Raw genomic sequence first — 20,136 nt, forward strand, 5'->3', positions numbered from 1 at the left:
ATTCCATTTTATCTACACTCAGTAATTTTATTTCACTCTCTATAGAAGAAAACCAAAATCAAATTCATCTTATCTCAAAAGTAAAGCTCAAAAGAGTGGGACCACAAAATTAACTTCCATCTTTCTGCATTTGAATCTTGAATTTCTACGAAAGAGATAAAGGCTGCATTCGATCGAAAACAAATTCGTCGAAGAAACTATTTCAAAAATCGAGTCATTTGACAAAGAAATTTGATACTCGACTGAATCTCAAACACTCATCTCTCGTTTTCAAGTTATTTCAAAATGCTTCGTGTTTAGAAACATTTAATACCCTCTTGAAGTAAAGGCTAATGACGGAAAAATCCATCCGTTTCGGTAGTCACATTTACCCGTCAAAACTAATGTTTCATCGAAAATCCATGCATAAATTAGGAATGTTTCAATCATGATGGGGAAAAAGAAATCGCAAGTATCTCAACACTAAAATGTCGGTTATAGCCCGTTATTAAAAGAAACGATTTTCAAGTACATTACACGAATTAAACACAACTTCTCTGATAATTTTAGTTGAACTGTTCAAACTTCAAAGGGTCAATTAACATAACATAAGCATATTTGACCTAAGGTCAATTAACATGAAAAAAAAAGTCAACAACTGAATGGGAGAAAGGGGTATTTTTTTTTAGAAATTGACCTAAGAACAATTATAATTGAACTCACAGACAATACAAAACATGCATTAGTTTCTATAAATCACCAAATTACCGCTTCGAACCATGAAAGGGTAAATAAATACCAGCCAACACCAGATTCACAGACAGTATATAGCTTGATCGATATTCGGAGGGATCTGCTTAATCTCGGTCCCTAATTCTTGTTCAATTCTATACCTGAAAAATAAGATAGAAGAAATTAGAGAGGATAATAATTTGGAATAACACGTGACTATATATATCAAGAAAAAAAAAACCGAAGGTATTAAGATGCATACAAGTTGAAGCGGTCCTCGTATGTGATCAGATTCACAGCTAGACCAAGGTGTCCAAACCTTCCGGATCGACCAACCTACACATGATGACATGGATAATCGTAAGAAAATCAGACGGGAAAAAAAAAGGCCATGGAACCCCAGACAAGAATTTGAATTATTGTACCCTATGTAGATATGTTTCTGAATTCTTTGGGAAATCAAAATTGATGACGACGTTGACAGCCTGAATGTCTATTCCTCTTGTGAATAAGTCTGCAAGTTGTTTATAGGAAACGAGTAAAGAAGAATTACATGAAGGATTAGGACATGATTATTATAAAGAAGAAAAAAATTAGTATTGGATGAAAATTGTTACACCCTTCGCTAGAATTTCTGTAGTTTGTACGTAAAACAAATCCTTGAGAAGGAACTAAACTAAGGTAGCTCCAACAAATTTAAAAGGTAAAAGAACAACAGCAATTTACTTATCACTTTATGAAGGAACGGTTTGTTTTAGAAACACCTAACGAATATGTAGGAATGCAGAAAGAATAATATATAAAAAGGAACGAATGTAGAAAAACCCCATTCATCATAAAATTCTTAGCACACTATATAAACAAATTGCTTCTCACTGATCGATCCTCATTATTGGCCGATATCACTTTATTGATCCAAGAAAGACATATTCGTATTTAACCGGACTGATAATAAGTCCAAATTTTGCCACCAAGCAAGTATAAATTCCCAACTGAAAAGTTAATGACAAAATTTTGTTTAAAGCTCCTGTTCAGTACATATTTGGTTTAAACCTTTTCTGTGAAGAATCACCACCAGAATCAGTAAAGATAAAAATGATTTGACTAACCCATATAAATTTAAGTGAATAACATACCAGTGCAGACAAGATTTCTGCATGCACCATTGCGAAAATCATGAAATACTCTGTTGCGATGATCTTGAAGCATCTTAGCGTGAATGTAGAAGCAAGAATAGCCAAGTTCCGTAATTTTCTTGGCAAGAAGTTCTACTCGATTCACAGAGTTGCAGAAAATAATAGATTGGTTTATTTGAAGCTGAAGGCAAAAACAATAGATCTATTAAGTTCATAACAAAAATCGAAAGAGACAGAAGAATATGCATATAATGACAAAAACCACCAAATATTGGTCCTTGATCACGTACCTTCGAAAAAAGAGTATTGAGGCAGTGAATTTTCTGTCTTTCTTCAACAAAAGCATAAAACTGGGTTATACCCTTGAGGGTAAGCTCGTCCATGAGGTTGATGACATAGGGCTTATGAAGGTATCGATCTTTGAAAGATTTTACAGTAACAGGAAATGTAGCTGAGAACATAAGAATCTGACGATTTGTAGGCATAAAGCGAATTAACTGCTCAATAGAAGGTTGGAACTCCGGTGACAAAAGCTTATCAGCCTGAAAGACATTAATAAAGTGAGCATATTACTATCCCACTTTATAGTATTGTTCGTGGAAACCAACGTCACATCTTTACTGAAGTTAAAATAAGCGATCATATTTATTTACACCCTAAAACATGATCCACTAACAGTATGACGAAAAATTGTGAAAAAACATACCTCATCCATCACAAGCATACAGCACTCATTCAATATGCAGACACCTTTGTTGGCAAGATCAAGAACTCTTCCAGGTGTGCCAACAAGAAGATGAACTGGTTGGTAGAGGCGCATTATGTCATCTTTTAAGCTAGTTCCACCGGTAGTAGCCATAACTTGAATTTGTAAATGTTTCCCAAGTTCTTTACAAACTAGTGCAGTTTGAAGAGCCAATTCTCTCGTTGGGACAAGAATAACAACTGCAAACATGCATAACCATAAGATACTATACTATAGCGAAAATTAACATTTCTTTTTTATGTGAGATGGCTATCACACGTTTATCAAGGCCTCCCAAAATTCATTAGGGTTTAGAATGTTAAACATAGGCCCATTTCTTCCAAGAAAAGTTCGGAGATTCTATGTTTTTAGGAAACTTTAAAAGGATAATTCAAACCTTGAATGGCATTTTTATCTTGATCAATTTTCTCCAAAGCAGGAATGCAAAAGGAAGCAGTTTTCCCCGTCCCGTTTTTGGCCCTAGCCAATATATCGCTTCCAGTGAGAGCAATTGGAATACTCTCCTCCTGGATAGGAGATGGCCTCTCAAAACCCTTCTCATATATTCCCATAAGCAACTCACGCTTCAGAAAGTAGTCCTCAAACTCATTTCCTTTGGTAGCTGTAACATCCTGAAAGAAAAAATCCAAATGGCAATCTGGCTATTAGTTTCTACAGGACTTGCGTACCAATAGAAATGGTAAACTGTAAGTGAAAACAACACGAACAACCACATATCTCAAAGAATTTGAAGTCGAAGAATCCATATTACGCTAAAAAACATGTCAGAAAAACAATATTTCAGGGGGGAGTGGGCGTTGAGGAGTTGTTAATTTGCTTTCACTCAATCAATCAACTTAATAGAGTCTCCATTCAAATTTAAGATCAGTTGAAACACTTAACACAAATTTTCCAGTTCGGATACATGTCTAGAAATGATGTCCATAGTCCCCATTTATTCTCCACAATTTGATGTTATTAAGCTTTTATGCATTATTTTAGTTGTTTTCACCACTTAACTTAATTCTTCTGATAAGACAACAATGAAAAATGCAGTGAAATCTCCATGGACGTTATGCAACAGAAATGATCCACAACATAGAAGTCAATCAGAACTTGAACAATATCCTAACAGACTGCTTAGGTCATCATATGACTATTTTTCAGTCACTTAAAGAACCACGTGTTCCGAACATGCATAACAGTCACTGCAGCTAATAGAGGTAAAAAATCAAATAATGCACTAACATTAATTTTTTTTAGAAGGCATTAAATGAGTAAAAAGTGTTGTGCAAAACGCATAATGAAAATATTAAGAGGGGCCTAACTGAGGCGATAACTAAGTTTAAAACTTAAATGTTTTATGATTTCATTTAGATCATAATTAGCCAATGCAATTCCTAAATAATTAATTTCTCAATTTGTTCTTATCAATTGTGACATCCACAAAACATCCTTTCACCAAATAATTAATTTTCCTAAACGATGAAACTATTCAATGATTCAATTACTATAACAACATCTAAAATTAATATAAGGCGAGAAAATGAACAACTTAACAACAAACTAAGCCAATAACAAAATTAATGTTGGCCTAGCATTCCACAAAATTTGTAAATCGATGAAAATCTTGCCTCGGTTCTGTAACGAGTGTCCTGTGGTGGTAACTTTAACTGCGCCTTCCAATCTTGTGAACTGGACAAGAAGAAAAATCTTAGTGTCAATTGTGCAGGAATAATTGAAGATGTTATTGACAAAATGTAGAAAAATTGGTAAGAGATTAATTAAGACTACAAAACTCAACTAGACAAAAGTAGTAATAGCACGGAGAAATGAAGTAGCAAATAAAAATATCGACGTGCAAGCACAAAAGTGGGTGGAAATATTAACAAGATCTCCTCTGTCAAACATTTGATAACAAGTAGTTTAATCCAGAAAGGCCGGTTTGCATCGCACTGATACCGAAATAACTTCCTTTAAATTCAGCATGTCATAACAAAGTTTAAAAAAAAAAAGGAATCATTGAGTTCTCGATTTGAAAAAGAAAAGGCAGCATCTTCAAATGTTTCAATAACAGGTAAGGCAATCCAAGAACATAATCAACCGAACTTAAGTTTTGCTGCAAAACAACAAAAGTCTCCCCCTATAGCAGGTTGGAAGTATGCGGAACATTTAAATCGGCGCCTACCATATAATCAATGCCAACTGGCGCACGCCTAAAATTAGAAACAGTTTCATAAATAACTTTCTTCTTCATTTAAATCGGAAGCCCGTTTCGTTACCCTACAATCTTTTGACCCACCGCAATATGAAATGCCAAAGCCAATACATATCTGACAGAACATCTCTAGCCAATTTATAATTCAGCTAGCCGAACTTTAAAGACTTGCTCGTTTAGGTGTTCAATAAACATAACTAGTTCGGCGTTTCCCTAATTCGAATTTTTAATGCTTTAGCTCCAGCTCACATAGGAACACTAATAATCAATACAACAAACCTTCAATCGAAAAAAAAATTAAAGAAAAAGGGATACAAATACCACTAATCAGCAGAAAAAACAAGTAGCAACTAAATCGAAAAGCTCCCACGCGTACAGAAAAAATGGGGGAAAACTATTAACCTGGAATCAGTGGCTTCTGACTGTACAGTCTTCTCTACCTCGTCGACAGATGAATCGGCGGGCAGCATCTGAGTTCTTCGCTGCCATTGCTGCGGGTTAGGGTTTTGAAACAATTGATAATTCTGATTGTTCGGAGCTGGGCTCCTTTGTACATACTGATGTGGGGGGTTTCTCGATTGAAAACTAGGGTTTGGTCCGGCGTTCGGGTTCATTCCTCCGCCGCCTCCACCTCCACCTCCACCTCTGCCTCCGCCCATTCCCGGCGGCGGATATCTCGCTCTCGAACCCATCAAAAATCCCTAACTGCGAAATTACAAAAAAAAAAATAGCAAATTGCACAAATTCTACGCCTGTAACCCTTGTATTTACAAAGAAAAACACTACGAACCTATATACAGACTAATTGCTGTGAATTTATTTGGATACAATGTTGGCAGAGAGAAGACCAAATTGAATGCGAGAGAGAAATGGGGGAATTCACGAAGATCCGACCGTTCTAGGGAAGCCGATATATGCGTACATATGTCTGTATGTATACTTGGAAGTATATATCTATTTATGAAAAAGACGCCTACATTTTCCATAATTACATCCACTCCCATACAATTTGTAAACGTTTTCATTAATACCCTTTTGTAGGGAACTGGATGTAATTTTTCAAACGGAAAGAGTTTTCATAATTACACTTTACTTCAAGGAGGTGGTTGTAATTTACTCAACGAAAAAAAAAACCTATAATGTTTAATATAAATATGGAAATTTTATAGGGGTTACAGGTCCTAAGCATGGATTGTAATTAATTTGGACTATGAATTATGTTGTCAATAATAAATCAACACGAATCACTTTAGTGTAATCTTTGAAATCACAACGATTCTTTGAGAATATTTCTTGCTTCGGGGAAATGGAGTTTCGTTACGGTGAAAATCCTCCAATGCCTAAGTCAGCCTCCTCAAATTCGAGAAAATTAGAAAGAATCTTGATATACGTGAAAATAAAATTTAAAGAATGATTGAATTGTTGATGATAGATTATGTTTGGTGAATTTAATTATGGCCCGAAAGTATTTATTTGGGTATCGGGCCTCTCGGCTTGTAATTTAATTGGGCACATATTAGTCATAGGAGTCTATCCATGTAAAGAAATGGGCAAATATATTCTTCATATATAAATTTAATTAAACTATATAATAATTATTAAAAAAGAAATCCTTTTTTCAGCTTAAATAATAGTTCATCTTACGTGGAAGTCTAACCACTAATCCCACTTGTTTAAATTTTGCAATTTAATCCAACTATTAACAGTGTAAGCACTGATGCCTGAAAACCTTGAATTAACGGCGTTAATGGAAGATTTGGGCGGCGAATCTCCGGAGACTCACGACTGCGTAGTTAAGCTGGTTCGTTGTCTATCTTGTATCAAATCATTCGAATTATTGGAAAAAAAATGATTACTAAAAAAGAAGATATCTAATTTTGTTTTTCAATTTGACTATCGTTGCCGATCGTAGAGGCTGAATCCGCGGCGGCGAAAGGAGAAAGTGGTTGTAGGCTGTGGAGCTGGATTTGGCGGCGATCGGCCGATTGCAGCACTGAAATTGCTTCAGAGAGTGGAGGAATTGGACTACTTAGTACTCGAATGCTTAGCGGAACGCACTCTGGCCGAGCGTTACAGTGCTTTGAAGTCCGGCGGCAAGGGCTACGATCCTCGCAGTATGTATAATTTTCAACTGCATTTTGTTAATTGTTTTTTTGGTCGGTGATTATTCATGTTTATGTGATTTACTGCTTATTGATTTAAAAAAAGTTTAAGGACTTCATCGAAGTTGTTTGTGCATTGAAGTTGTATGATAAAATGCCTATGTAGGAGAAAAAGGAAGAAAAATTAGGACTAAATCTTAGAACAAGCTGATATAGACTATATGTGTTGCTTGGGTTTTTTTTTTCGTTTTTCTTTCCTTAAAATGAGTTCTTGTTTGTGAGATCGTAATAAACGACTTTCACATGCTGTACTTGATTTCTTATGCTTCGCTATACCAAGACTCGGAGAAAGACAAATATTATGTTGGGGAAGTTCATTATGTTTCTGATTATATGCTTCATGCTTTGATGCAATTTGAATTTCCTCAAAGTTGTCGATGATTGTGCAGTTTCTGACTGGATGGAGTTGCTTTTACCACTGGCTATCGAGAGAGGTGTCCGCATTATTACCAATATGGGTGCTAGTGAGTATTTTGATTTGCAATTTTATCGTTCTTTTTTCCTTTTTTTTTTTTTTTTTTATTTCAAGACCTCAAAACTGCCATGGCTCGTATAAATATGTATTCATACTCTTTGTAACTCATGTGAAGAGTCTCCATATGGTGCTCAAGAAGAGGTTTTACGAACTGCGAGCAAACTTGGGATTGATGTGACTGTTGGCCTGGCTTATCAGTCATCTGTCTCAGAAATAGGTATTCATTAACATCAGAGGAATATAGTAAATGAATATTCTATTATCAAGACTGTATATTAATGCTAACAATTTAATTTGTTTTTGCAACCTATTCAGGAGTGGACGGTGAACTGAAATATGTCGATGGTGTAAGATTTTGGCATTCTTTTTTGACTCTGTGAGTAGCATCTTTTGAATCATCATACATGTAATATTAGGAGTTTATAACTTGCACTGAACACTAGACAATAGACCTGTCAAATTGTCATGGACTCATGGTTGGTGGATAAATAATCAAATATGCATATAAATTCAGAGTTTATTGCAATTAGTACCCATGTGTTATATCAAATTGGTAGAAAATTATCTCATGTTATTTTATTGGCAAAACCCCCCTATGATTTTACTTTTTTTAGCAATTAGTACCCTTTTGAATGGGGTTGTGTGTTAAAAAAAATTGAATTGGGTTTTTGACAATAAAATAACATGGGGTAGTTTTTTAGCGATTCAAAATCACTCAGGAACCAAGTGCAATAAACCCATACAATTTAGAGTAGTCAATATTTGCCTAGTGGTGTTTGCAACTCCTTTTACATCTTATATCTCAAGAAATAGCCTCGATTTACGTAGGATGTTAGCGTGTATCTCGGAGCATCTCCAATTGTTGAATGTCTGGAGAGATACACCCCAGATGTTATAATTACCTCTCGGGTGGCCGATGCTTCTTTATTCTTAGCTCCAATGGTATGAAAACATATCTCCTTTTTATCTACTAAATATACTATTATACGAGCATCTTCTTACATGTTAATCACTGTTATCTACTAATGAATGGCTTCTGTTTGTGATCAGGTATATGAATTAGGATGGAACTGGGATCAGCTGCAGCTCCTAGCACAAGGCTCTGTGGCAGGTCATCTTCTCGAATGTGGTTGTCAACTCACAGGAGGTTATTATATGCACCCAGGTGAAATACTTCAGCATTAGTGCAAATATTTAATATCTATTTAACTCGTAGAATTATTTGAGGACACATTTGCGTACAATTTTTCTTCTAGGTGATAAACATCGAAATATGTCCTTCCAAAATCTCTTGGATTTGTCTCTTCCATTTGCTGAAGTTACCTTCGACGGCAAGATTTGTGTAGCGAAGGCAGAAGCCAGCGGAGGGGTCCTAAATTTCAATACTTGCGCTGAACAACTTCTTTATGAAATCGGGGATCCTAGTGCATACATTACCCCGGATGTGGTAAGTTGGATTGCAATTTTGTATTTCAGCTACACTAATATTTAAACTGGAAAAAATTAAGAAGTGGAATCCTCTGTTTCTTATGAGCAGATTATAGATATTCAAGATGTCACATTTCAACCATTGTCCGAGAGCAAAGTTCTCTGTTTAGGAGCAAAGCCTTCACCTGCATCCATACCTCAAAAACTATTGCTGCTAAGATCAAAGGTACATATGTATGTGTTTCTCTTTCATGGAAGAATATTCCTAAAATTTAAAAAAAAAAAAGAAAACGTTAACGTTTTTTGGTTTCTCGTGTTCATGTTTTTTTCTTGTATGCAGGACAATGGATGGAAAGGCTGGGGAGAAATCTCCTATGGAGGCTATGCGTCAATACAACGTGCTAAAGCTGCTGAATTTCTTGTAAATAATTTCTATTTCCAAGTGCAAATTGAATCCTGTACCAATGAATTTATCGTATATCATGTTAAAAAGGAAAGATAATTTTTTTTTTTTGATTTACTATTTTAGCGATTAGCATGATAATATTGTTGTTCTCTGGCATCAGGTAAGGGCTTGGGTGGAAGAATTATATCCTGGTACAAGCAACAAGATTGTTTCCTACATTATTGGTCTGGATAGCCTAAAAACATCATGTGTCGAGGATTTATCGTCAAAGACGAGTGAAGATATTCGATTAAGGATGGATGGCTTGTTCGAGAAAGAGGAACATGCAATCCAGCTAACGAAAGAGTTCACAGCTTTATACACCAATGGCCCTGCTGGCGGTGGTGGCATCAGGTTTTTGTTTCGTTTTCCTTTACATTTTGCTTAATATCGCCATATCCTTTAACTCTCACTCATTTTACATTAATCCTTCTAATAATGCTATTGCACTTGGCTTTCACATTGTTCGCATTATAGAACGTTTTACACCAAGGGTTGTAGTTGAGATTGGTGAAAGATTAACAATTTTTATATTAAAAATACTGCACATATGTGTTATTCATCTAAGCATGTCAGTAGAAAGTGTTGAATGGTGTAAAGATTTCATGAGGATATTTTACCGATGAGAATTATTTGAACTCTAATGATATTAGGCAATAAAATGCAATATCAAATTGTTTGTTTGAGTAGTTTTCTACAATACTTGCTATATTTGAGTTGTTTTTAGGCAGTTCTATATAGTTGCAGTCGCTCCCAAAATTTAGTTGTTGCTTTATTAGAGATTATAATTCACACTCATCTTTATTGTTGTTTTATGCCCGCTTACCTTTTTATTTACGTAATGCAGCACTGGACACAGGAAAGAGATTTTTCTCGAAAAAGCATTGGTCTCTCCTCTCTCTCTCTCTCTATCTATCTATCTATCTATCTATATATCTATCTATCTATCTATCTATCTATCTGTATATACCCGTTTCGTATATAAATACTATTTTTTTGTCACAGGTAGAACGCAAACATGTTCACTGGCAAACTTATGCTGCCCGAAACAACAACATAACCAGCTTATCAACTACAAAGAACACAATCCACGTGGGCAAAGAAAATTCAACCAAAGAATCGAGGGCCCCACAAAGCCGCCCCACTGCTGCACCAGCTGGCGAAAAGATTCCTCTCTACAATGTAGCTCATAGCAGGGTGGGCGATAAAGGGAACGACCTAAACTTCTCAATCATCCCACATTACCCACCCGATATCGAGAGGCTTAAGATGGTTCTAACACCTGAGTGGGTAAAGAATATCCTCTCTCGTCTTTTAGATCCCTCGTCTTTCCCCGATTCTCGAGACATAAAAAGAAGAGACGAGTGGGTTAATGGTAATGTTGGGGTGGAGATCTACGAGGTTAGAGGGGTCCACTCTCTGAACGTTGTTGTCCGGAATGTTCTAGATGGCGGAGTTAATTGCTCTAGAAGAATCGACAGGCACGGTAAGACTGTGTCCGATCTTGTGTTGTCTCAGCAAGTTGTGTTGCCACCTTGATATTTAAAGCTCGTATAAATTTATGCTTGGAATGTTGTTCGTATAATAAATTGTACATTAGTTGAAACGAAGTATTTTCAATAAAAGTTATTTATACCGAGTTCCATGTCAATGTAATCCCTAATAAACGATAAGAAAAATAACTACCATAGAATCAGAATTCGTTTCTCGATAGCATAGAAAAATAAAATAACTACATAAAATCGGTACTCGTTTATCGAGAACATGGAAAAATAAGATAAATGAGATTACAAAAATGTCCAAACATTCATCAAAATGTTCCATGGTAGCTGAATATGAATGAGATTATAAGACCATCCACATATTCATCAAAATGTCACCCACACATCAAATTGTGCTAATCAAATCATGCTAAACTAACTTCATAGTTAATTAATACTAGCTTTACTACAACCATAATAACTTTAGAAATACGTATGGGATCGACCTCTTAGAATGTGGCAAAAATACACCAATTGTAGTAACTAATTCGAAACATAAAACAAATTTCCATCTCGCAGAGAAGAAGCAAAACACAATTTCAGACCTTGAAATTATTTCCAACATCAAAACCCTCTCGGGAGAGAAAAACTTGAACGAATCGTTTCAGAAACGTACCTCTTCAACAGCTATTCTCCAATACGAAACAACTCAGGCTCCAAAAAAGGATTCTCCAAACTATGCATATTCCACACGAAGCTCGATATTGTCAACTGATATATAATCTGCATCGTTCAATACTGTCAGATTCATGCAGTGGGACCCCCACTGCTACTGGTTTGTTTAGCCACATAAATCTGTTTAACCTTTGCAGTATGAAAACCTCTATTATCCACATGGCCCCTTCCTTGGAAACCCATCCTACGATGAGAAAAATCGTTACCCATATTGCCCCTCTGAGACATGCCACCTCGTTGATAATTATTATAGCCACCCGTACTAGTTTGTGGGCCCCCCGGTGAATTCTTTCTAGAAAATGATGGAGTCTTGAAAGAAGTTGCATCATGGTGTTGTTTGGCATTCTCGATTGTATCAATCTTGCCAGATTCAGCGTTTGTACTTCCAGACGAGCTTTGAACACGAGCACTCTGCCCAGATGAAGCTGTGTTGGTGTTGGTGTTGGTGGTGGATCTCAATGGATCTACTAATGCCATTTCAGTGGTGGTACCAGAAGTAAAATTCGGCCCCTTATCTGATTGTGTAGGATTTCGAGACTCGGTGAACCTGTTGGTAATTATTGACTGGTCAACGGAATGATGCCCATGATTGACATGAGGAGGCAATGCACCTTCTACTTGTTGATGTGATGGTCGAGAGACTGGGATTGAGTGGAGTGGTGAAGGGGGCATATGCCCCCATCGAGCTTGGACGGCCAAATCAGCTGGAGACTGAAAAGGAGACAAGAAATCCTATGAGAAGATTTACAATATTTGCCAAGTAGATGTACTTGCACTCGATATACAACAGTCAATGAAGTTATCTATATCTACTCTACAGCTATCTATCTGTATCCATCTATACTACCTATAGGTGTATGATACATGTCGTGGTTTCTTCCATTTTATGTAGGTACAGAAATGTCATTTGTACAGAAAAGATTTGAAGAACAAATAAGTAATATTAATTAATAAATAATTAATTGATGCACACAACAATATTCCTGTAAACAAAAAAATTGAAGTAAGATAACCGATGGACAAGGAATACACACTAGTTAAATTTAGCCTACTTAGTATTTACACATTATAAATGTAGCCTTTACACATTCTTTCTATTTTCACAAAAACAAATGATAGACGGGAATACAACTACACATATTTAGCCGTTCCACATTTTTGCTCCGTTTTTTTTTTTAATGCAACGTATAGTGAATAAAAGGGGAAAGGGTTTTTTACCTGGAATGGAGATACATCAAACATGGGCATCGGTGGAGGCATGGGCAAGAGAGGAGATCCTGGTGCAAGATGCTGAATGGGAGGAGTCATATTATTAGGAGCACTTTGCTGCACATTAGCCATATTCACATTATTAATGTCTCCCTCGCCCATATGCATGGCAGAGGATGTCGAAATGTTTTTCCAATCGGCTTGCTTCCCAGAAGGGATATAGGTGGTACCCATAAAACTCAAACCAACCTGTCCGTATTGTCCAACCGGAGCAAAATGATTGTAGACAACCATATGTGGGGGGCCCTGAACCCCAGGCATACCACCAGGTGGACCAATGAATGGACCAGGATATCCAGCTGGTGGACCGTAAAACGAGTCCACATCAGAATGACATTGCTGCCAGTTACCAAGAGGTCCTGAACTGGATGGTGCACTCTTTGGGGGCTGCGATTGTGTACCGGAAGATTTTTCGTGGGGGCTGAATGCAAAAATGGGGCCACCCAATAACGGGTTCATCTCGTAGAAGGGGAAATGGGAAGGTGGGCCCGCGGGGAAATGAGAAAGCATCTGGCTCGAGGAACTCTGAGGACTTGGCAATGGTGGCCATAAGGAGCTTGGTGTTTCAAGACAGAGATCTGCTGGAAGAGAAACACTTAATAACTCCTCAGCCTGTGATGATTGACTTGTCAAGTGCTTATCCCCAACATAACCTGTAAAAAGATATAATTAATCAAACTTGAAATAAAAAAAATAAAAAATAAAAAAAAATCCCTACCTTTTGTGTCATTGACAGAGCTCAACTGATTCCCGACTATCTCATCACTGCTGATGGCTGCGACAGCAACAGCAGAAGCAGCTGCTTCTGCTTCAGCCTCGCAGTCTTGTAGGGGCCCACGAGAGTCGCTCATGTGCTTTTCTTTTCCAAAGAAAAGAGAATTGTCTTTCTCGGAAACAGGAAAATTGCGGGACATTTGCACGTCGGTTCGGTTGGAACCTGGAGCACCAATCCCATGTGATACAACACGGCTAGTAGGAGGTAGAAGTGTTGGAGAAGTAACCGCACCTGACACAGTGGGGGGAAAAGTCAACTTTCGAAGTAAAAAATATTGTGCAGGCGAAAGTAAAGATTATAGTAAACACGTATTTTTACCAAATTGAATTTTCTCTCCTGCAAGAAGGGAATTGATTGGGCTTGCCCCAGAGGAAAAACTTTTATCCTTGGTCAAGATGGATGATGTCGGCAAGACAGGATCGGTAACTGAGGTGGAATGACTTCCAACAGCAGAAATATGTGAATCGTACCGAGCAGGTTTCATAGCCTCGTCAATTTGAGTCTGGCTCAAAGACATCACCTATCAGAAAATAAATTCAGTACCAGAAACAAGCAACGAATTGTACTTTAATCACCAGGTAAAGAGACAGAGACAGACTGCAGGTAAGCAATATAAGAGTTAAAGTTGTTTACTCAACCCTCCACTAATTAATGCCAGCACATTCAAAATAAAACATATAAAGAAAATGATAAAACTCGTAGAACTCATGTAACAGAATATTTTTTTTTGTGATTATACAATGCTTTTGCTGAATTGGACTTTCAAATGGCAGTTGAAAAGACAGATTGTTAAAATTAGTTTTCATTTTTAGCTTTCAAACTGACAAGTAATATCAGACAAGAACTTGGATTATTACTGAGAAAGCACAGCCACATTTTAGGAGGATAGCAACCAATTCTCACTAACTCATACCAATACAAATTCAAACATATAACCTGTTTGTTAATCCCGGCAATATTCTAGGTAGTAGAGAATGATTCCGCCACAATTCATTACCTTATTTTTGCTGTCAAATATCAGTGCAGGCTCACGTTCTGTACTGCCACTAGAAACAAGAGACACTGAGCCTGGATGCGGCGACCTGCTAAGCATATGTACAAAAACATCAGACATCCCTCTTCTTTTTTCCCTTCTTTTTTTTTTCTGAGAACATACATCCCTATTATAAAGATCAAAAGTTGAAAGTTCTTGTTAAAGAACATTACTTGATAGCCTGTGCTTCAGAACTGATAGCAGGAGTGCCAATTGGAGGCTGGCAAGCAGCAGAAGTAAGTTTTGTTGCTACTTCATTATTGGCAAAGGGAGGGATCTCTGATGAGGTAAACTCCACTTGAGTTTTGCTTGTTTCTCCACTGCTCAATGGCTCGGAGAGTTTATTATGGCTTCTTGAGACTACGACATCCTTTTGTCTAGAAACACGTGGTTTGCGCGGCGGCTGGAAAGAACAAAGAGAAACGTAACTTTCTTAGAGGAGCAGAAAAATGTGATTAAATAACTAAATACCATAGTGCCAAAAGAATTGATACCTTAGTGACGCGTGATTGTGCTTTGATTTCCTTTTCCCTCTGTTCACGTCGATCATTCAGCATTTGCCTTTTGGATCTGACTTCAATGAAATCGTCTTCATCACTGGGGGCTTCTATACCAGGTTGTTTAAACACACGCACAACACCAGTCTGTAACGGAGCATCTACATCCTCCTCAGACGCATTTCTCCTCAAACTTGTTTCACCATGGTGTGAGGTAGAACTATACTGACTCTTAATTGATAAATCTTTTGCCGTTTCTTTCGATGCCCTATCTCCAGAGTTGACCTCCTGAGAGACTATGTTTCCAGAAGCCGAAGACTCCGATTCAATTCTCTGCCTCGGAATTTTGTTAGGGACGAAGGTACCTCTCTTGGACCCACTTCTAGTAAAAACTCCCACAGCCTTCCCTACGTAATTAGACTTGTCCTCAAAGCCTGCATTATTAGAAGAAACCGATTGCACTGATGGCCTTCGGTCATTATTCTCACGGACCCGAAATTCAGTTCGTTGGACAGTGCGTCGTGGCCTTCTTTGAAATCCATTCGAATCTGCTGGCATGTCATAATCCTGACCAAATGATCGTGTGTTTGCATTTTTAACTGCATAGGTAAATCTTCTCCCCCTACCACCACCACCAGATAATGGACCTACACCTCTGTGTCCAATGAAGTTTCTCTCACCACCAGGAGGCTGCATCACTGGTTGTACATGATGTAAGTGACTCTCAGACCCTCGTGCCTTTGATGATGGTAAGTAACTCCTTGGGGCTACAGCATGACGCTGTCCCTTCTCTTCTGCTTGAGAGCTAGATTCGGATCTCATTTTATCATTACGCAGAACAGAATTATCTGTGTGGCTGTTTGCATTCAAAACTGTATTCAGTTGCTGTGGACGGCTCAAATTAGATTGTTCAGGTGATGCAGGAACAAAACTTGGCTGTTTATTCATCGAAATAGATGGCACCTCGGCCTTGTTGACATTTTGTGTGGAAGTATCTCGCATGTTCTGATTCAGATTAATGTGGCCCAACATATTAGGCTGGACAAAAGACATCGATTGAGGAGCCATTGGTAAAAGCCCCTGAGAGATGGGAGATGTATAATGAAGCTGACCAAAGGGGAACATTGAAGGCTGCGATTGATGCATGTGAGTAATGGATGGAGGATGGATGTGCAGTGGCATTTGTATGGAGCCAATCTGTATAGCAGGCACTGGAGATGGTATCAAGGACGGACCAGAAAACAGCCCAAATTGAAGCTTTAATGGTAAATCACCCTGGCCTCCAATACAAGACAAAGATGGTGTATTATTAGTATGACTAGTCGCACCTGTAATAACATCAGCTGAAGCTGAAACAGTTTGCTGAGCAGCAGCTGAATTAGCACTGCCAGAGGAATCAGTAATATCAGCTGAAACAGTTTGCTGAGCAGCTAAAGTAGCACTACCAGAAGAATCAGCAACATCTAACAAGAGATCTGATGTTTCTGACGAATATAGAATGCCAGCATGTTGACTAATAGAAACTTCCAATGTCGATTCTTCTGGAACCTTCCAGGAGGAGCTATCAGCACTTATCTCAGAAGAATCGTCTGCACTTATCTCAGAAAAATCATCTGCAGGCAGAAGATTTTGTTCATCAGAAGAAATCCCAACATCTGTACCTCTTTCTTCCATGGTACTACCTATTTTTTTCTCAAAATCATCGCTCGGTATTACAACTTGAACTCCCTCGTCAAAACCTAAGACCATATTATCCATCACACCAGGTGATTCTCTTTCCTCAAGTTCCAGTCTTTCAAACTCTTGGTCCATCACATCAGGCGATGATTCTCTTTCCTCAAGTTCCAGTCTTTCAAACTTTTGGTTCTGCTCAAGATGCAAATCGACTTCCCTCGAGATAACAACTGTTTCCTTCGCTGCTGTTTCGAGATTCTCATTCGAAATTAATTTGGATGCGGCTTCGGCCTGCCTCTTGGCGATCATAGCTTCCAGTTCTAGAAGCTTCTGTTTGGCAGCTTGTTTCCTCCTCTCTTCTTCCAATTGCATTCTTCTCCTCTCCTCTTCCCTGGCAATTCTCAGTTCTTCGGCTTTTTGAATAGCCTCGAGTTTTTCCTGTTCTGCCCTCCACACAGCTTCACGGGCCTCCTCTTCCAGCCTCCGCTGCCGTTCCTCTTCTTCTCTAATCTTTCTCTGTCTCTCCTCCTGCTCTCTTTGAACCTGCTCTAAAGCTCGTTCTTGTTCTTCAACGATCCTCTGCTTTTCCAACTCTCGCATTTTCTGGACTTTTTCAAGTTCTGCTTCAAAAGATTCCCGGACAGGATCGTAAAAATCAGTCGATTTTGCAGCATCTTTTTTCCTCTTAATTATCCCAACAATACCCTCTGAAAACATATCCCTTTCACCAAAACTTGCAAAACCGTAATCTCTCGAGAAAGGGTCCTCTGAGAAAGGTCTATCACTATTAGAGAACCGTTTATCCCGACCCATCGTCAGTATGGGGTCAGTTATAGGAGGCATTCTTCCACTAGAACCAAGAGAAGATTTGGATAATGAATTATTCTGAAAATTATCACCTCTGTACCTATTATGTTGTTCAGTGACATGGTAATCCCGATGGTTACGTTCAGCCCCTCTGTTATTAAATGACTCCATCGAACTATTTCGCTGTTGATGCTGTCTCCCAAATGCAGAATCCCTGTTAAGCATGGCACCGCTATCTTTCAGCATGTTGTTATTATGGCCAGCCTGTCTTGAACCAGGATCAACTCTATAGCCTCCTATTTCTTGAGAGCTAAATCCATCTTTAGAAACCGGTGAATTTCTCCACTTGTTGACTTCCTCACCTTCCCGACTAGGCGCTCGCACTTCTTTGTTATATGGGTCCGTTCTCGGGACTTCACTGGAAAAATTCTTTCCAGTTTCATTGTCGCGTTGACCCCATCGGCCATATTGATTTAGTGCTGGTGGTTTGTGAGGTAAGATAGTGGGCCTAGGCAAGTCGAAATCTCTATCCCAATAACTTTCACTGTTCGAAAAACCAGTATCTCTTCCATGCCCCACAAATCCATGGCCTGTGTCACGCTCGTCATCCGCCCAATCAGACCTCGGATTCATATGAACCAGTGGCAGTGGGTCGGGCAAATATTCTTCACGCTTTCGAATTTGATCAGCCATTTGTCCACTACCCATAACACGCCCCTCACCACCATTTTCAACTAACCGAGCATTTCTTGAGGACTGGCCCAGCGGATGCATATCGGCCACTGAACCCGAACGATTATTCTCCTTATCATGAACAGATTCCTCGCGCAGGACCTGCTTTTGCTTCTGATTCAAGCCATCCTTCTGTTTCTGTGAAGCCCCAGAGGAGACAGGCCTTGCAGCTTGCAAAGAGGGGAAATCCTCGCCTCTCAAAAACACTGTTTTCTCCACAGACGGTGGAAAATCTCGAGATGCAGAAGAAGCAGAGCCTATAAAACCCGACCCATTCGAACGAGCTGAAGGTGGCATATAAGAACCAACGCCTCGACTACTTGCCCCAGTAACAGCATGAATTTCTTCAACCACATGAGTGACATCACCAGCCTCGTTCTTCTCCGCCACTGCCGCCACATTTTTGGTCCAGCCCACGCCCGATGAATTAGGTCTTGATCCACTCCCAGTACCAGCCCCCACACCTGCCCCTCCAGAGCCTAAGACATCGAATTTCTCGTGTTCTTTTCTCAATGAAGGCAGATTCAGTGGGGGTGGAACGGATAGTTTAGGAATAATTTTCGGCCGGCCTCGCCCAGCTGCCGCCTGCCCATAAGAGCCACCGCCGCCGCCATTGAAATGTGGGTGGTGACTGTGGTGAGAGGGCTGGTTCGGCTGCCCATACGACTTATTCAGATTCACTGACACAAACTTAGCGCCATGATTGGCCATCTCCCAGCCGAACCAGAAACCAGAAGTGGAAAAAGGGATCTCCTAAACCAAGCCAACGCATCAAAACCCTAACCTTCAGTACTTTTCCGCTTCACTCACTCTCTTTCTCTCTCTAACTTCCACAACAATACGATTCAACAAATCAAAACTCCCCTCAGCAGATCTCACTGCAGAAACAATCAAAAAAGGGGGCGAAAAATTCAAAATAATCCTAGCTTCTGATTTCTGATTGCAATGATAATAACCTAAAAAAAATTTGTATAATCTTATTGTTCGAGCAGATGAATTTTAACAATACGGTGGTGCTGATTTAAATAAATTGGAGTCGCGATTGAGATATAGAAAATGAATCGGGGGGGGGATCAAGAAGAAAGAGAGACGTACGAGAAGTGATTACCGTCGTCGAAGGGCGTACGATAGCAGGCGGCGGGGGTTATTAACGTGCGCCGAATAATGAAAGAGATGTGAGATAAGAGAGAGAGAAGCCCTACTGCATACTTTAGTCCGGGCGGACAGATTACAGATTCAGAAGGGATTGATTGCAAGAGAGAGACACAGAGAGAGAAATGTGTCAATTTTATTTTTATTTTTATTTCTTTTTTCTTTTTTCATTTTTGTTATTACTTTTCTTTATTTTCCTCTTATTTTTATTTATTTTTCCTCTAATTTTTCATTGTTTACAAATTATTTTCATGTCTTAAGTTATTGTTTGATTAAATTGCTTCATTATAACAATTTTGATTGTTTTGACTAACATAAACTTGTTTTGATGCTGATTAATATTTTTTTATAATATTTATTTTGTTACGTTATAATTTTTTAATGGTTAAATTAAAAGAATATTTTCGAGTTTGAAGTTATTTTTAAGTGAATTACGTGCGCCGAATGATTTTAATTCTTTTGACTTCCACAAAAACCGACTATAGTATGAAAATTTCTAGTTATTTTTAGAAATTGAAATCGAATCGAAAATTGGAAGTCCGCTCGCGTGTATTCCAATTAATAAAAAAAATAATTAGTAAATCGAAAAATTGGAAACTTTGAATGGGTAAATAGCACTTATCCCCTGTAGTTAGAACTTTATGCATTTGACCCCTTTTAC

The 20,136-nt window shown here is 38.4% G+C and overlaps 3 protein-coding genes across 11 annotated transcripts; 1 reads left to right on the forward strand and 2 right to left on the reverse strand.

The window, feature by feature from the left end:
- Positions 1-456: 456 nt before the first annotated feature.
- On the reverse strand, positions 457-5,816 carry LOC105960542 (DEAD-box ATP-dependent RNA helicase 8). 2 transcript variants are annotated; one of them, XM_012984730.2, is made up of 10 exons: positions 5,601-5,814; positions 5,213-5,515; positions 4,227-4,287; positions 2,990-3,224; positions 2,554-2,792; positions 2,138-2,389; positions 1,848-2,028; positions 1,137-1,225; positions 974-1,047; positions 457-872 (listed from the first exon to the last, which is right to left on the reverse strand). In XM_012984730.2, exons 2-10 carry the CDS (start codon positions 5,500-5,502, stop codon positions 794-796), a joined length of 1,500 nt encoding a protein of 499 aa, XP_012840184.1. In that variant the 5' UTR covers positions 5,503-5,515; positions 5,601-5,814; the 3' UTR covers positions 457-793. The 2 variants fall into 2 exon arrangements, with proteins under 2 accessions (XP_012840184.1, XP_012840185.1); XM_012984731.2 differs by having other exon boundaries at positions 5,213-5,816.
- A 587-nt stretch (positions 5,817-6,403) lies between these two features.
- LOC105960541 (propionyl-CoA carboxylase) lies at positions 6,404-10,959 on the forward strand. Its single transcript, XM_012984729.2, has 13 exons — positions 6,404-6,611; positions 6,723-6,924; positions 7,362-7,436; positions 7,563-7,664; positions 7,763-7,794; positions 8,276-8,389; positions 8,498-8,612; positions 8,704-8,894; positions 8,985-9,101; positions 9,216-9,296; positions 9,442-9,674; positions 10,168-10,207; positions 10,326-10,959. The coding sequence occupies exons 1-13, from the start codon at positions 6,528-6,530 to the stop codon at positions 10,857-10,859; spliced, it is 1,920 nt and encodes a 639-aa protein (XP_012840183.2). The 5' UTR covers positions 6,404-6,527; the 3' UTR covers positions 10,860-10,959.
- Positions 10,960-11,072: 113 nt separating this feature from the next.
- Positions 11,073-19,656, reverse strand: LOC105960540 (uncharacterized). Of its 8 annotated transcripts, none has more exons than XM_088812916.1 (8): positions 19,432-19,656; positions 15,108-19,201; positions 14,787-15,016; positions 14,578-14,662; positions 13,899-14,100; positions 13,524-13,811; positions 12,755-13,458; positions 11,073-12,247 (listed from the first exon to the last, which is right to left on the reverse strand). In XM_088812916.1, exons 2-8 carry the CDS (start codon positions 19,032-19,034, stop codon positions 11,609-11,611), a joined length of 6,075 nt encoding a protein of 2,024 aa, XP_088669042.1. In that variant the 5' UTR covers positions 19,035-19,201; positions 19,432-19,656; the 3' UTR covers positions 11,073-11,608. The 8 variants fall into 8 exon arrangements, with proteins under 8 accessions (XP_088669042.1, XP_088669043.1, XP_088669039.1 ...); XM_088812917.1 differs by having other exon boundaries at positions 19,419-19,653; XM_088812913.1 differs by having other exon boundaries at positions 14,578-14,665; positions 19,432-19,607.
- Between the last annotated feature and the right edge of the window lie 480 nt (positions 19,657-20,136).

Source organism: Erythranthe guttata, chromosome 14 (assembly GCF_056151865.1).
Source record: "Erythranthe guttata isolate IM_541 chromosome 14, IM_541, whole genome shotgun sequence".
Taxonomy (NCBI): Eukaryota; Viridiplantae; Streptophyta; class Magnoliopsida; order Lamiales; family Phrymaceae; genus Erythranthe; species Erythranthe guttata.

What these genes read in the sequence shown, in the direction of transcription:
- LOC105960541 (XM_012984729.2), top strand. Translation starts at nt 6,528, where the DNA reads ATGCCTGAAAACCTTGAATTAACGGCGTTAATGGAAGATTTGGGCGGC. An exon ending in ACGACTGCGTAGTTAAGCTG is followed by an intron (nt 6,612 to 6,722) that starts GTTCGTTGTCTA and finishes TGCCGATCGTAG; the next exon opens with AGGCTGAATCCGCGGCGGCG. An exon ending in CAAGGGCTACGATCCTCGCA is followed by an intron (nt 6,925 to 7,361) that starts GTATGTATAATT and finishes ATGATTGTGCAG; the next exon opens with TTTCTGACTGGATGGAGTTG.
- LOC105960540 (XM_088812913.1), bottom strand. Translation starts at nt 19,034, where the DNA reads ATGGCCAATCATGGCGCTAAGTTTGTGTCAGTGAATCTGAATAAGTCG. An exon ending in TCTGAAGCACAGGCTATCAA is followed by an intron (nt 14,666 to 14,786) that starts GTAATGTTCTTT and finishes ACATATGCTTAG; the next exon opens with CAGGTCGCCGCATCCAGGCT. An exon ending in TATTTGACAGCAAAAATAAG is followed by an intron (nt 14,101 to 14,577) that starts GTAATGAATTGT and finishes ATTTTCTGATAG; the next exon opens with GTGATGTCTTTGAGCCAGAC.
- LOC105960542 (XM_012984731.2), bottom strand. Translation starts at nt 5,502, where the DNA reads ATGGGTTCGAGAGCGAGATATCCGCCGCCGGGAATGGGCGGAGGCAGA. An exon ending in TCAGAAGCCACTGATTCCAG is followed by an intron (nt 4,288 to 5,212) that starts GTTAATAGTTTT and finishes CTTCTTGTCCAG; the next exon opens with TTCACAAGATTGGAAGGCGC. An exon ending in GTATGCTTGTGATGGATGAG is followed by an intron (nt 2,390 to 2,553) that starts GTATGTTTTTTC and finishes AATGTCTTTCAG; the next exon opens with GCTGATAAGCTTTTGTCACC.